The sequence below is a fragment of the Leuciscus leuciscus genome, assembly GCF_965113295.1.
Source record: "Leuciscus leuciscus genome assembly, chromosome: 4".
In the NCBI taxonomy this organism is placed as follows: domain Eukaryota; kingdom Metazoa; phylum Chordata; class Actinopteri; order Cypriniformes; family Leuciscidae; genus Leuciscus; species Leuciscus leuciscus.
The window spans coordinates 2,232,254-2,247,022 of record NC_138728.1 but is presented as its reverse complement, the minus strand read 5'-3'; the positions used below and the strand labels follow the sequence as shown (position 1 = coordinate 2,247,022).

Genomic DNA, 14,769 nt, shown 5'->3' with positions numbered 1-14,769 from the left:
ATTTAGATGTTTTGATTATTGTTAGTTGATGTAAACTAATGTTAACAAATGAAACCTTATCGGTTACTTAAATATTTTTAAAATGTAGTAACACTTATAAACATTACTATTATTATTAGGGCGAGCACAACTAATAATTTTGCTAGCTGAACTAGCAGGGTGGCCCAGGTCAAATGTTTAACTTCAGTAAAAAAAGTTTGCGTTAAATTATTTCTGCTCATTTTCAAATTTTTTAAATAACGTACATTTTGCGACATAAAATGCTAGAAACTTTTTACAATAATGTTATGATGTCAGAGAAGGGTTCTGGTTCTGTTAAAGAAAAGAGAAAAAAAGCTTTTGAAATGGCACATTATTATGGTATGTATGTAAAATTACACCAAAAAAAAGTATATACATTTATTTTTTACATTAAGTATTTCATACGGAAGAGGATTAGGGCCAAGCAATAACACAAAATAAAACCATCTCGAGATTAAAGTCATTATAATGCGATATTAAACTCGTTAAATTTCGAGAAAAACAAAAGTCGAAATACAATCTTGAGAATAAACTCATTAAATATGGAGAATAAAGTCGTGTTTCGAGAAAAAACTCGTTAAATTGAGGAAAAAAGTCGAAATACAATCTTGAGAATAAACTCATTAAATATGGAGAATAAAGTCGTGTTTCGAGAAAAAACTCGTTAAATTGAGGAAAAAAGTCGAAATACAATCTTGAGAATAAACTCATTACATTTCGAGAATAAAGTCGTTGTGTTTCGATTAAAAAAAGTCGAAATGAAATGTAGAGAATAACGCATTCAAACGGTGTTCATTGCATAGCCTACTGATAGAGGACATGGCAGAGTTGGATCACTTAGTCAAACTACATTTTAGACTTTCTTTCAGTAACAAAGAAATACTTTCAACTTTAGCTAATTATGACAGAATAATAATTAGCATACGAACTTTAAAGAGACTCTGCAAGCGGATAGGTCTTTTTAGAAGAAAAAATCAGTCCAATTTGCGCGATGTACTCCCTTTTGTCCAACATGAAATGACAACCAGTGGACAAATGCAAGGTTATCGCTGGCTTCACCTACGCGCGATTCATCGAGGTTTCCCAGGATACCATAAGACGCATTATTAAACTTTATTAAACTTGTTGATCTTCAAGGTGTGGAATTTCGACGAAGGAGACGCTTGAGAAGACGCCAGTACACAAATGCACTCTGGCATATGGACAAGCTATGATAAATTATGCAGTAGGCTCGATGTTAGGATGAATGTGGCCTCAAATCGATCTAAAACATTTACGCGTTCATTCTCGAAATTTAATGAGTTTATTCTCACGATAATTTCGACTTTTTTCTCGAAATTTAACGACTTTATTCTTGAAATGTAATGTTTATTCTCAAGATTGTATTTCGACTTTTTTTCTCTCAAAATTGAACGATTTTAATCTCGCATTATAATGACTTTAATCTCGAGATGGTTTTATTTTTTTATTATTGCTTGGCCCTAATCCCCTTCCGTAATTTCATGAGGCCCTAAACGTAATTATTTAATTTTTTTACTTTTAATAGATCGTTGCTAAAGTTTCATGACTTCAATTAGTCAAGTCAAGTCAAGTCAAGTTTATTTGTATAGCGCTTTTCACAATACAGATTGTATCAAAGCAGCTTCACAGTATTAAATTAAAATAATACAACAAAGTTTGTTTCAAGAGGAATTTATTGATTGATAAAATTAAATTAAATATCCCCAAAATATCCCCAAATTAATAAGACATGCTTTTTGATTACTTAAATTTAATTTAACCAGTACAAAGGAGAAATTAAAAAAAATAAAACTGAATTTGGGACAAAATAAACTTGATTTCACAGGACCCTGAGCATCACAGAACTGGCTCCTCCACCACTGTTTTATCTCTGAGGTGCAAATGTAATTTTACAGGCATCCCAATGAGAAACGATTCCCGTCTGAATAGGGTTAAAGCGGTGAACTCTCGAGAAACGCATTTAAATGCGAGTCAAACGTCAGCATGTTTGTTTACTCACATCTATTCTGGCCTCCAGCTCGTGCAGAGGAATCCTGCGACTGTAACACAGCATCTGCCGCCCGATGTCCTCACAGATCGGAGTGGATCCTAGACAAACATTATGAAGTCACCATGAAATCAAAATCGACAGGTCTTTCTTATTGCAGTATTTATTCAAAATGATTCAGCCGAGCACATCATTATTATTTTCTAATTCATAATCCTCGTAATCTTGAATCAGAATAACTTCCCCTCCCTTATGCAGCAAAATCTCTTCTCTGATGACGAGGGCGGGGCTAAACCTGTCACTCACATGAGATCAGCCAATAGCAAACCACAACCATCCAATCAATTCCCCACAGACAAAATCAAGCCCCGCCCACATCTGTTCTTTTTCCAGAAGCATTTCACTACCGGTCAAAAGTTTTAGATCGGTAAGATTTTTAATGTTTTTAAAAGTAGTATCTTCTGCTCACCAAGGCTGCATTTATTTGATTTAAAATACAAACAAAAACAGTAATATTGTGAAATATTATTAAAATTTAAAACAGCTGTTTTCTATGTGAATATATCGTGAAGTGTAATTTATTCCTGTGATCAAAGCTGAATTTTCAGCATCATTACTCCAGTCTTCAGTGTCACATGATCCCTCAGAAATCATTCTAATATGATGATTTGATGATCAAGAAACATTTATGATTATTATCAATGTTGAAAACAGTTTTTTACATTTTTATTTCATGATGCTATGATGAATAGAAAGTTCATAAGAACAGCATTAATCTGAAATCTAAAGCTTTTGTAACATTAAACACTACCGTTCAAAAGTTTGGGGTCAGTAAGAATTATAATTTAATTTTTGAGGGAAATAAATAAAATAAATCAATACTTTTATTCATCAAGGATGAGTTAAACTGATCAAAAGTTACAGTAAAGACATTTATAATGTTAGAAAATATTCTATTTTAAATAAATACTGTTCTTTTGAACTTTCTATTCATCAAAGAATAAAAAAATAAAAAAATTGTACACAGTTTCCAACATTGAAAATAATAATGAATGTTTTTTGAGCATCATATCAGAATGATTTCTGAAGGATCATGTGACACTGAAGACTGGAGTAATGATGCTGAAAATTCAGCTTTGATCACAGGAATAAATTACATTTTAAAATATATTAAAATAGAAAAGTCATTTTAAATTGTCATAATATTTCACAATATTACAGTTTTTTTTATTGTTTTTTTTATCAAATAAATGCAGCCTTGGTGAGCAGAAGAGACTTCTTTTAAAAACATAAAAAAATCTTACCGATCTAAAACTTTTGACCAGTAGTGTACGTCACAATAAGGGAACAAAAGACTAGCGTAACTTGACATGAGCGTTCGTGATTCATGTGACGCTGCACTTACCGTCCAAGTGAAGCAGCATGTTCGTCTTCAGCAGGTTTTTGGCTCGGTTCACTTCGCTTTCAGTCACGCTCGTACACAGAGACATCCTAAAGCAAACCGTATGTTAATTGCTCATCCGTGCTTTCAGCTCAACGTAGAAGGCGAGTGACGTCAAGCTCTCACCATTCCAGCTGAGTGAAGTGCATCATCTCGTTGACGGATCCCGGCTCGCACACCATGTAAAGCCCCCACAGACCTGTATCTGTGTAGCAAGTGTTGAAGGACTGGAAACTGTGGCACAAGTTGCCCTGGCATGCCATCTGTGCCAGTTTACTAGACAAGTTCTACGAGAAAAACGAAGTCTGGTTAGTTGACTTTCATGATTCTTCAGTGTAAAGTGAGTTTAGTGAGAGCATCTTACCATCCCGCCACCGAGGGACCGATCCCAGTTCCCAATGAGCGTATTTGCTACCATTAGAGGAATAGTGTCTGGATGTGACCAGCCGACAGCCTCAACGGCGATGGCTATATGAGCCAGAGGCATCTTATCATCTCGGACACGAATCTGTGAGGAATTAAGAGCAGAACACATAGGCAAGGACCTATTATGCATTGTTGTTGTTTCTCTATTAGAACAAGTTTTCCTGCTTGAATGTTGATTATTCTCCTCATATTCTCCATTGTTGCAGCTCCTCTCTTCCCAGTCTGTCAGTAACACTCTGTTTAGTTCCTGTCTCTATGAAGCCCCTCCTTCTGAAAAGCACACTGTGCTCTGATTGGTCGGCTGGAGCAGTGTGGTGTTCCCATAACCACCAGTTTCGACACCACTAACTAACTCAACCAGGCCCCTTTATTCTGCGTATGAATTATTTAAATGAGGAATATTGTGACATTAGTATTTAAACCGCCCTTTTTTTAATTCGTAGCAAAATGTAACTATATTATCGCCCAGAACTTTACATTAAGTTTATAAAGAATGTACAAGTATGTCCAATTGTATCCACATACATACATACAAGTATACTCATAAAGCAATATATACTATATAGAAAATCTAAGCTGCATGATTGTTTTATTGATTATTTTGTATATTTCATCACAAAAATATAAACTGTATTATCTAGCTCTATAAAAAATTGGATATATATTATATACAACTTTATACACATACATATAGTCACATTAAGTGATATACCGCGTATACTATATAGCAAATCTCAACTGCCCTTTTTTTGTCATTATATTATCGCCCAGCAATTTATATAAAGTTGGTTATATACAGTACAGGTCAAAAGTTTGGAAACATTACAATTTCTTTATATTTTTGAAAGAAGTCTCTAATGCTTATCAAGGCTGTGTTTATTTGATCAAAAATACAGAAAAAAAACCTGTAATATTGTGAAATATTATTACAACTTAAAATAATAGTTTTCCATTTGAATAAACTTTAAAAAAGAATTTATGCCTGTGATGCAAAGCTGAATTTTCAGCATCATTACTCCAGTCTTCAGTGTCACATGTGACATCCAGTCTATCACATGATCCTTTAGAAATCATTCTAATATTCTGATTTATTATGAGTGTTGGACACAGTTCTGCTGCCTAATATCCTCCTGGGACCCAAGAATAGACTTTTGTCCACTGTAGTGGACATTATATTTTAGTGAATTTCTCTGACATCATACATGTCATATGACACAACCTGGGTGTCCTGTAAAGAGCACATTCAGGGCTTTTCAGAGATACCAAATGTTTGGAGGTTTCACCATGAAAACAACTTCTCCTTGGTCTTTAAAAATGTCTGACATTAATTTAGTGATCAAATGTAGCATTCTTATGGAAATATGATAATATATTGTAATTATAATTTAAATTGGACTACTTTTCAAATTGTATTTCATAAAACAACATCTCAGGAAAATGTTATGGGGTTTCAAATAAAAAAATAACTTCTGTTCCAGAACAGGGCATTGATTTCATACGTGTCCACTGTAAAGGACATCAGGACTTAAATCATGTTTATCAGGCATTTTGTGAGACACAACAAGTGAATATGGAAATAAATTATACATCAATATTCCTATGAAATATTAGATATTATTATTAAAATGTTGCCAATTATTACTCCAATTATTACACTTCTTTTTTCATTAAATGTTGCTCCAAGAACACATTAATGTGCAAATTAGATAGTGTAAAGATACATTGCATTGAATGGGAATATTAATTTATGGCCATTTTACCCACATATTGCATAAAGTAAAATGGTGTATCAATTCATTCCGTTATATCTTTCATAACATAGTTGAGAATCATCTTTATACACATTTTGGTTGAAAAAATCCTGAAACCCTAAAATGTATTGGTGATTGAAAAAACAATCCCATTGTTTTTGCCTATACATATCATTTCATGTCATTTTATTTTTTAAACAACTTAGTCCTGGCGTCCACTACAGAGGACATAGCATAACGTATGAATAAAATATTATTTTTCGAAAATGTTTTTTTACCATTTGTTTATTGTGCTCTAAACAGTGTGATGACATGGAAAAAAACTAAATTCAAAAAACTTTTTTTTTCTGGGTCTCAGGAGGATATATTTGATGAAAAAAAGGTTAAAAAGAACTGCATTTATTCAAAATAAACAAATATTTTCTAATAATATAAATCTTCTTTACTATCACTTTTTATCAATTTAACACATCCTTGCTGAATAAAAGTATTGATTTATTTCAAAAAAAGAAAGAAAAAAAATCACTGACCCCAAATGACTGACCAGTAGTGGATATTGTTGTTACAAAAGATTTCTATTTTTAAAACATTTGCTTTTTATTTACTTTTTTTAACTTTTTATTCATCAAAGTATCCTAAACAAGTATCACAGGTTATGAAAAAATATTAAGCAGCAGAACTGTTTCCAACTTTGATAATGAATCATCATATTAGAATGATTTCTAAAGGATCATGTGATAGACTGGAGTAATGATCCTGAAAATTCAGCTTTGCATCACAGAAATAAATGATCATTTAAAGTATAATAAATTGAAAACCAATTATTTTAAATTGTAATAATATATCACAATATTACTTTTTTTTTTCTGTATTTTTGATCAAATAAATGCAGGCTTGATGAGCAGAAGAAACTTCTTTCAAAAACATAAAAAATAGTAATGTGTCCAAACTTTTGACCTGTACTGCAAGTATTTTATCTTTTTATTTTAGTAACTTTATCTGCATACATACAGTATACTAGCGTAAGCGATATATACTATATAGCAAATCTCAACGGCTTGAATGTCACATAATGTGACTATTATTATCCAGCTCTAATCACTATAAGGAAGTAAGATATTAAGATATTATAAACATTCATCATGATTTTCAGTAAATCATGACAATGTGAGTGAAGAGTGTTCGAAACATAACCTGTGTAATGACCATTAATCCGAATTTTAATTCTGTTCGTGTAAATAATGATGTAATGGTGTGTTTACCTCACTCCCGGTGAAGTGGCAGTGCAGTAAAGTCTCTCCGCTGTATCTGGCCGGCAGCTTTCCAAAATGAAACTTGGCCAAATCGATTAACTCATTATGTGACACTCCTTAAAGACAGAAAAACAATACCTGCTTACTAATGGTCAAAATCTGTGCCAGTAACTGATGTCAACAACTAAACCAAAGGAAATGACTTACATGAACATGTTCAGTGATGCTGAGCTACAGTGGCCACATCCGAAATCACATACTTCCCTACTATATAGTGGGTGAAAAACAGTATGTGACTATCTTACTATCCCATGAGGCCACGGGAGAGGGTTTATGAATGACAGTGAAGCGACTGGTAGGTCACATGATGACGACAACATGGCGAATGTAGTACGTCCAGATTATACACACATTCATACTATATAGAACATACTTTTTTAGTGCTCGCAAAGTACTTATTCACAACGAGTACCTCCTCAAGAGAGTATGTGATTGGGACGCAGCCACTGTTTCTGTTGCTTTACCTCCGGCTGCAGCTAACACAATTCGTGGACCCTTGTAGTGTGTTGTGATGTATTCGACCAGATCCCCTCGATTTATAGTTCTGAAAAAGAAAACAAAAATCAAAATGTAGGAACATCAGATTCTTCATACTGTTTTAAAGGGATCATATAATGGTACATGCACTTTTACAAGTTGATTGTACTGAAATGTGTGTTAGCAGTGCCTGTACACAACCATCATATAATGATAAAAATCCATCCAGTGGATCTCCTTATATGTTTTCCCCTGTCTCAAATCGAGCCGTCTGACCGTGACGTCACACGGTCGGACGCCCCTCCCACGACTGTTAATTGACAGCAGCGTTTCAACACAGACCCGCCCTGAGCGAGCTGTCATCATAGTCCGCCATTGTTGATACGCTGGAGCAGAATGTCGTCTAAGCGATTGTGGTGTTCTGTTCTTGGGTGTAATAACGAACACAACAGTCATTTTGATGTTCCTATATCCGAAGTTTTGTTTTCGAAGGGAATATTACCCACGATCAACTTCAATGCTTTCATGTTTGAGCGAATCATTTCTCACCAGACTGCTTTATAAACGAGGGTCAGTATAAAGCTAAAGTAAGCTAAAATTAGCTGTAACATCAATCGGTCAACGTATACATCAGTAAACACATAGCGTTCGTATCTCACTACTCTACCCTGCCAGTACATACAAAGATAGATCAAAGTGACATTACGTTAACCAACCATTCAGAAACGTCCTGTTCGAGCCTTAATTGTCGAACTTCTTTGGGGCCGTCATCTTGTTCCGGGTCCGACACAAGTTCAAATTGATACGGTTGCACAGTGTCCTCAGAGACTCCCGCTGCCATTCTTTCTCCAAAATATACCCTCAACTGTTGTCAAGGCAACACTCCACATGTGTTGTGTCAAAACGCCCACAGAAGAGAGGGGCGGGGTGAGCATAGCTCATTATCATTTAAAGACACATGCACTTAAACGGCGTGCTGAAAACAGAGCTGTTTTTGACCAGGTAAAATGAGTGTTTTCTTACAATACTAATGAGAATTTTTAATTAAAGTATATAACAAACTTTTCATTTAGACCCTAAAGAATCATATTAGCTTGTACAAAAATGGCATTATATGACCCCTTTAAGGCAAGACACTACAGTCAAAACCAGGGGTTTTTCATGCACTGGTCAATTGTTGGATTTTGGGCTATTTTGCTTCCATAACATTCAGATGAATGAAAAGAAAACATCCAAAATACACAAGTGTTTATTTTATTGCACTTTATCTATTTGCATCTGTAGATTACATATCTTTAAAGGCGGTGACTGTTTTCAGAAATCATTTACTTTTTACATGTACCAAAATTGACAGTTTTATTCCTATACAGAAATGTTTGTTCATTTATCATTCGCCTGATAAACTATTTATTTCTAGAAACATGGTGACATTTTTTTTTCTGGCTTCTGACAATATTTTCTGATTTATGGAGTGATAGAATGAAATCCAAAAAATGTCTGACATATTAGAGTTAAAAACTTTAACTCTAATGTGTCATCAAAATTATTTTGAACCTGTCTTTATCTAATGTTCATCAATGTTATCTTTCTTTTCTGGACATTTATGCTAATTTGTGCATATTTAAATATGTAATGCGTTGTTTCCATTTAAACATTGCAGAAAATCATTGCTCGAAATTATTCAAATTATCGCATAAATAGTTATTTGATGCCTTGCTTGTATATTTAAACATTACATTTCAGAAAACAATTGGTCTAAATGAAAATGCTCTAATGGTCTAACAATGAGCAGTAAGAAGCAGGGTTATCACTGTTAAACTATTAAAAAGGTTTTTGTTAACTGAAATAAGGCTGAATTCAAATGAAATATTTATTAGATGGAAAAACTTAACGAAAATTAGAAATGTTGCCTTGGCAAGTAACTGAAATAAATTTAAGTTAAAGCTCAAATTGCTCACTGGAAATAAAAACGGAAGTAAAAATGAATTAAATGTAAATAGTAAAAACTAATAAAATTATCAAAAGCACATAATCTGTAAAAACCTTTAACTCTAATTTATCAACTAAATGAAAAGAATTTTGATCCTGTCTTTATCCAATGTTCAGATTTCTGTTATGGAAATGTATGCAAATTATTTATGCAAATTGTAAAACTAATTTGCATATGTACACATACGATTTCAGAAAACTGGAAATGCAAAACATTTGCCTTGAAGGGGTCATCGGATGCCCATTTTCCATAAATATGCCAAACCAGGAAAGTCCGTCAGTGGTCGTGGGCGGAGCATGAGCAATATGACATCATATTGCTCAGAAAATCCAAACGGCCTGATTATTGAGTGTGTTTAGGCTTTTTGAAGATAAAAAAAAAAAAAGTAAATGGATTTTTTTCATTGTATGATGGTTGTGTCCACACACTGCAAAGACACATTTTAATGCAAACACCATATAAAAGTGAATTTTGCATCCGACGACCCCTTTAATTTTAATCAACTGGCGAAAGTATGGTGATATCTAAAATTTGTACCATGTTGTTCACTCCTTAACTGAAGACGTAAACTAGTGACACATACTTGATGTTCTCCGACGGGCCCAGGATGGTTCTCCCGAGCGGTGTTTCCTGATAGGCTGTGGCGTGCAGGTAATCGAAGACCACTTCCTGTAGGTTGGTCTCCACTTCCTGCATCTCTCTGAGAATAACTCCACGCTCTCGCTCGATCTCCGCTTCTCCAAGTGTGCTGTTCTGGATGATGTCAGCCAGGATTTCCACCGCTGGGAACAGAGACTGATTTACAGCACACCCATAATGCTGTTCTGCCTGTGACGACGTGCTGGTGTTTGGTGTTTACCTCGGGGCAGATCTTTGGAGAAAGCTTTAGCGTAGTACACCGTCTGCTCTCGGGAGGTGTAAGCGTTCAGATGAGCGCCCATATTCTCGATCTCCAGTTCCAGGTCGAGCTGTGACCTCTTCCTGGTGCCCTGAAACAATTCAATGATTTCTGTACTAAATTGTACTAAACTGTTTTTAATATTTAGACAGAGAATTTTGCAACTCATCATTTCTCTTACCTTAAATGCCATGTGCTCCAGGAAGTGGGCCGTTCCATTATTGCTCTCATTTTCATACCGGCTCCCAGCATCAATCCACAGACCAACCTGGATCATGCGATTAGAATTTAGATATGATTATTTGTATTTCCTCACCCTCACAGGACTTGTTTTTAAATCCTACTCAAAAATCCTTTTCATTATTATTTGTTATATTTGTCAGGTAACACTTTATTTTGATGTTCCACTACTCCCATTTAGACATTCTGCTGACTATAAGTAACTTTGCAATTACATGTTGACATGTAACGAGTGTTAGTTGACATGTAACAATGAGAGTTAGTTGACATGTAACAACGAGAGTTAGTTGACATGCAACAACGAGATATAGTTGACATGCAATGAGAGTTAGTTTACATGTAACGAGAGTTAGCTGACCTGTTACAACGAGAGTTAGTTTACATGTAACGAGTATTAGTTGACCTGTAACAACGAGATAGTTGACATGCAACAACCAGTGTTAGTTGACATGTAACGAGGGTTAGTTGACCTGTTACAACGAGTTAGTTTACATGTAACGAGTGTTAGTTGACCTGTAACAACGAGAGTTAGTTGACATGCAACAACGAGATATAGTTGACATGCAACAAGTTAGTTTACATGTAACGAGTTAGTTGACCTGTTACAACGAGAGTTAGTTGACATGTAACGAGTGTTAGTTGACCTGTTACAACGAGAGTTAGTTTACATGTAACGAGAGTTAGTTGACTTGTTACAACGAGTGTTAGTTTACATGTAACGAGTGTTAGTTGACCTGTTACAGCGAGAGTTAGTTTACATGTAACGAGTGTTAGTTGACCTGTTACAACGAGAGTTAGTTTACATGTAACGAGAGTTAGTTGACCTGTAACAACGAGATATAGTTGACATGCAACGAGTTAGTTTACATGTAACGAGTGTTAGTTGACATGTAACAACGAGTGTTAGTTGACATGCAACAACGAGATATAGTTGACATGCAATGAGAGTTAGTTTACATGTAACGAGGGTTAGTTGACCTGTTACAACGAGAGTTAGTTTACATGTAACGAGTGTTAGTTGACCTGTAACAACGAGAGTTAGTTTACATGTAACGAGTGTTAGTTGACCTGTAACAACGAGAGTTAGTTGACATGCAACAACGAGATATAGTTGACATGCAACGAGTTAGTTTACATGTAACGAGAGTTAGTTGACCTGTTACAACAAGAGTTAGTTGACATGTAACGAGTGTTAGTTGACCTGTTACAACGAGTTAGTTTACATGTAACGAGAGTTAGTTGACCTGTTACAACGAGAGTTAGTTTACATGTAACGAGTGTTAGTTGACATGTAACAACGAGAGTTAGTTGACCTGTAACTAGATATAGTTGACATGCAATGAGAGTTAGTTTACATGTAACGAGAGTTAGTTGACCTGTTACAACGAGAGTTAGTTGACATGTAACGAAAGGTAGTTGACATGTAACAATGAAAGGTAGTTGACATGTAACGAGAGTTAGTTTACATGTAACGAGTGTTAGTTGACCTGTAACAACCAGTGTTAGTTGACATGTAACGAGTGTTAGTTGACCTGTTACAACGAGAGTTAGTTTACATGTAACGAGTGTTAGTTGACCTGTAACAACGAGAGTTAGTTGACATGTAACGAAAGGTAGTTGACGTAACAACGAGTTAGTTTACATGTAACGAGTGTTAGTTGACCTGTAACAACCAGTGTTAGTTTACATGTAACGAGTGTTAGTTGACCTGTTACAACGAGAGTTAGTTTACATGTAACGAGTGTTAGTTGACCTGTTACAACGAGTGTTAGTTTACATGTAACGAGTGTTAGTTGACCTGTAACAACCAGTGTTAGTTGACATGTAACGAGTGTTAGTTGACCTGTAACAACGAGAGTTAGTTTACATGTAACGAGTGTTAGTTGACCTGTTACAACGAGAGTTAGTTTACATGTAACGAGTTAGCTGACATGCAATGAGAGTTAGTTGACCTGTTACAACGAGACATAGTTGACATGCAATGAGAGTTAGTTGACATGCAACAACGAGATATAGTTGACATGCAATGAGAGTTAGTTTACATGTAACGAGTGTTAGTTGACCTGTTACAACGAGAGTTAGTTGACATGCAACAACGAGATATAGTTGACATGCAACGAGTTAGTTGACCTGTAACGAAAGGTGGCTGACATGTAACGAGTGTTAGTTGACATGCAACAACGAGATATAGTTGACATGCAACGAGTTAGTTGACCTGTAACGAAAGGTGGCTGACATGTAACGAGTGTTAGTTGACATGCAACAACGAGATATAGTTGACATGCAACGAGAGTTAGTTGACCTGTAACGAGTGTTAGTTGACCGGTAACAACGAGAGTTAGTTGACATGCAACAACGAGATATAGTTGACATGCAACGAGAGTTAGTTGACCTGTAACGAGTGTTAGTTGACCGGTAACAACGAGAGTTAGTTGACATGCAACAACGAGATATAGTTGACATGCAACAACGAGATATAGTTGACATGCAACGAGTTAGTTGACCTGTAACGAAAGGTGGCTGACATGTAACGAGTGTTAGTTGACATGCAACAACGAGATATAGTTGACATGCAACGAGAGTTAGTTGACCTGTAACGAGTGTTAGTTGACATGCAACGAGAGTTAGTTGACATGCAACAACGAGATATAGTTGACATGCAACGAGAGTTAGTTGACCTGTAACGAGTGTTAGTTGACCGGTAACAACGAGTGTTAGTTGACATGCAACAACGAGAGTTAGTTGACATGCAACAACGAGATATAGTTGACATAAGTGCAACGTTACTTATAGTCAAAAGAATAAAGGGGACCATTAAAATAAAAAGTGTAACCTTTGTATAATCTACTACTACTTATCCATTTTTATTTATTTACAATTTTAATTCACAGTCTAAGTAGCTGACCAAGTTTACATCAAAGTAAAAGTTGTATTCTGTATATAACTGTGTATATGACCAATAAACATCTTGTATCTACTCCTTTAAAGTCACTAGTATGAAAACAAAATTGACAATTCTTTTTTTATGGAATATTGCAGTGTGTATTATAAATTATTTATCCAGGCTCATCATAATTTTTAAGTCATGTGCCTTAATAATCATTCATCAAAATAACTTCCTCTCCCTCTTGGAGCGACATCTCTTCTCTGATGACTAGGGCGGGGCAACCTGTCACTCACATGACATCAGCCAATAGAAAACCACAACCATCCAATCAATTCTCTTGTTTGAGAAGCCGTTTCACTCAGATATCACAATAGGGAAGAAAAGACTAGCGCAACTTCAGTTCCATGCCGACTTCAAGATGTGACACTATGATATGCAATTATGACATTTTCTCTCATTTCAATGAAATAAACTACATTGTTTGGATCTTTTGTTATTCGTATCATTATTTCAGACACTGCCGTGCGGCACCTCCCTCAAAAATGGTACATCACCACATATCTATATAATAAAACTACCTTTATAATTTTAGTGTGTACTGTGTAAATAATCAAATTCATCAGACACCTGGCTGATATTGAGATCTCAAGCTCACTTAGATGTGAGGGTTAACTCACCGTGCATGTGGACAGGCCAGAGTCTTCAGATGCCACCCTGAGCCCGTTATCAAGGGTCGTGACCTTCGTCTCAGGTACATTTAAAACCACGTGACTGACAGCCTGAGTGGAGCCAGTCTGAAACACAGACAACACTATAAAGCATGTTACATACTCATGATTTACTGAGCAGCTTATAGAAGGTAAATATCAAAACGGATTTGAGTGTTAATAAAATTAAATGTTTAAGTAGTTTTTCTCCTCTTCATATTATGATGTAAGTTTGCATCATTGAGACCAGCGTCCATCCCACAGTCTCAGCCTGGCTGTTTTAAACGATTTCGAGGACTTAATTTTCAATATTTCGACATTTTAAATGATATTAATGTTGTGTTTGTAATCTCTCACCCTCTTGCTGACTGTTGTGTTCAATAAATTCTTTATAAAGTGTCTCCCAGCTGCGCCGAAACGCTGCACGGACGCCGCCATGCTGTTTACTGACCGACTGCGTGACGCTATTGAAAAGACGAGTTCCGATTGGACAGAAGAACGCTTACGTCATGCGTTATTCAACGCGGCTGCGGCACACAAGATTAATTATGATAATTTTATAATAATTCAGGTCACATGAATAAGCACTATCATCCCTTTCAGCTTGACC

At 35.5% G+C, this 14,769-nt stretch overlaps 1 protein-coding gene across 1 annotated transcript in view; it reads right to left on the bottom strand.

Annotated features, from left to right (window-relative positions):
• The window catches only part of pmpcb (peptidase, mitochondrial processing subunit beta), a 19,662-nt gene extending 4,893 nt beyond the window's left edge, over positions 1–14,769 (bottom strand). The window contains exons 1-11 of the mRNA XM_082166816.1: positions 14,517–14,769; positions 14,130–14,246; positions 10,507–10,593; positions 10,287–10,416; positions 10,011–10,209; positions 7,425–7,504; positions 6,910–7,016; positions 3,835–3,978; positions 3,597–3,757; positions 3,435–3,520; positions 2,042–2,130 (exon numbers count right to left, since the gene is read on the bottom strand). Of these exons, the coding sequence (XP_082022942.1) occupies positions 2,042–2,130; positions 3,435–3,520; positions 3,597–3,757; positions 3,835–3,978; positions 6,910–7,016; positions 7,425–7,504; positions 10,011–10,209; positions 10,287–10,416; positions 10,507–10,593; positions 14,130–14,246; positions 14,517–14,597 (1,281 nt within the window). The 5' untranslated portion in view covers positions 14,598–14,769. The remainder of the gene's footprint in view (positions 1–2,041; positions 2,131–3,434; positions 3,521–3,596; positions 3,758–3,834; positions 3,979–6,909; positions 7,017–7,424; positions 7,505–10,010; positions 10,210–10,286; positions 10,417–10,506; positions 10,594–14,129; positions 14,247–14,516) is intronic.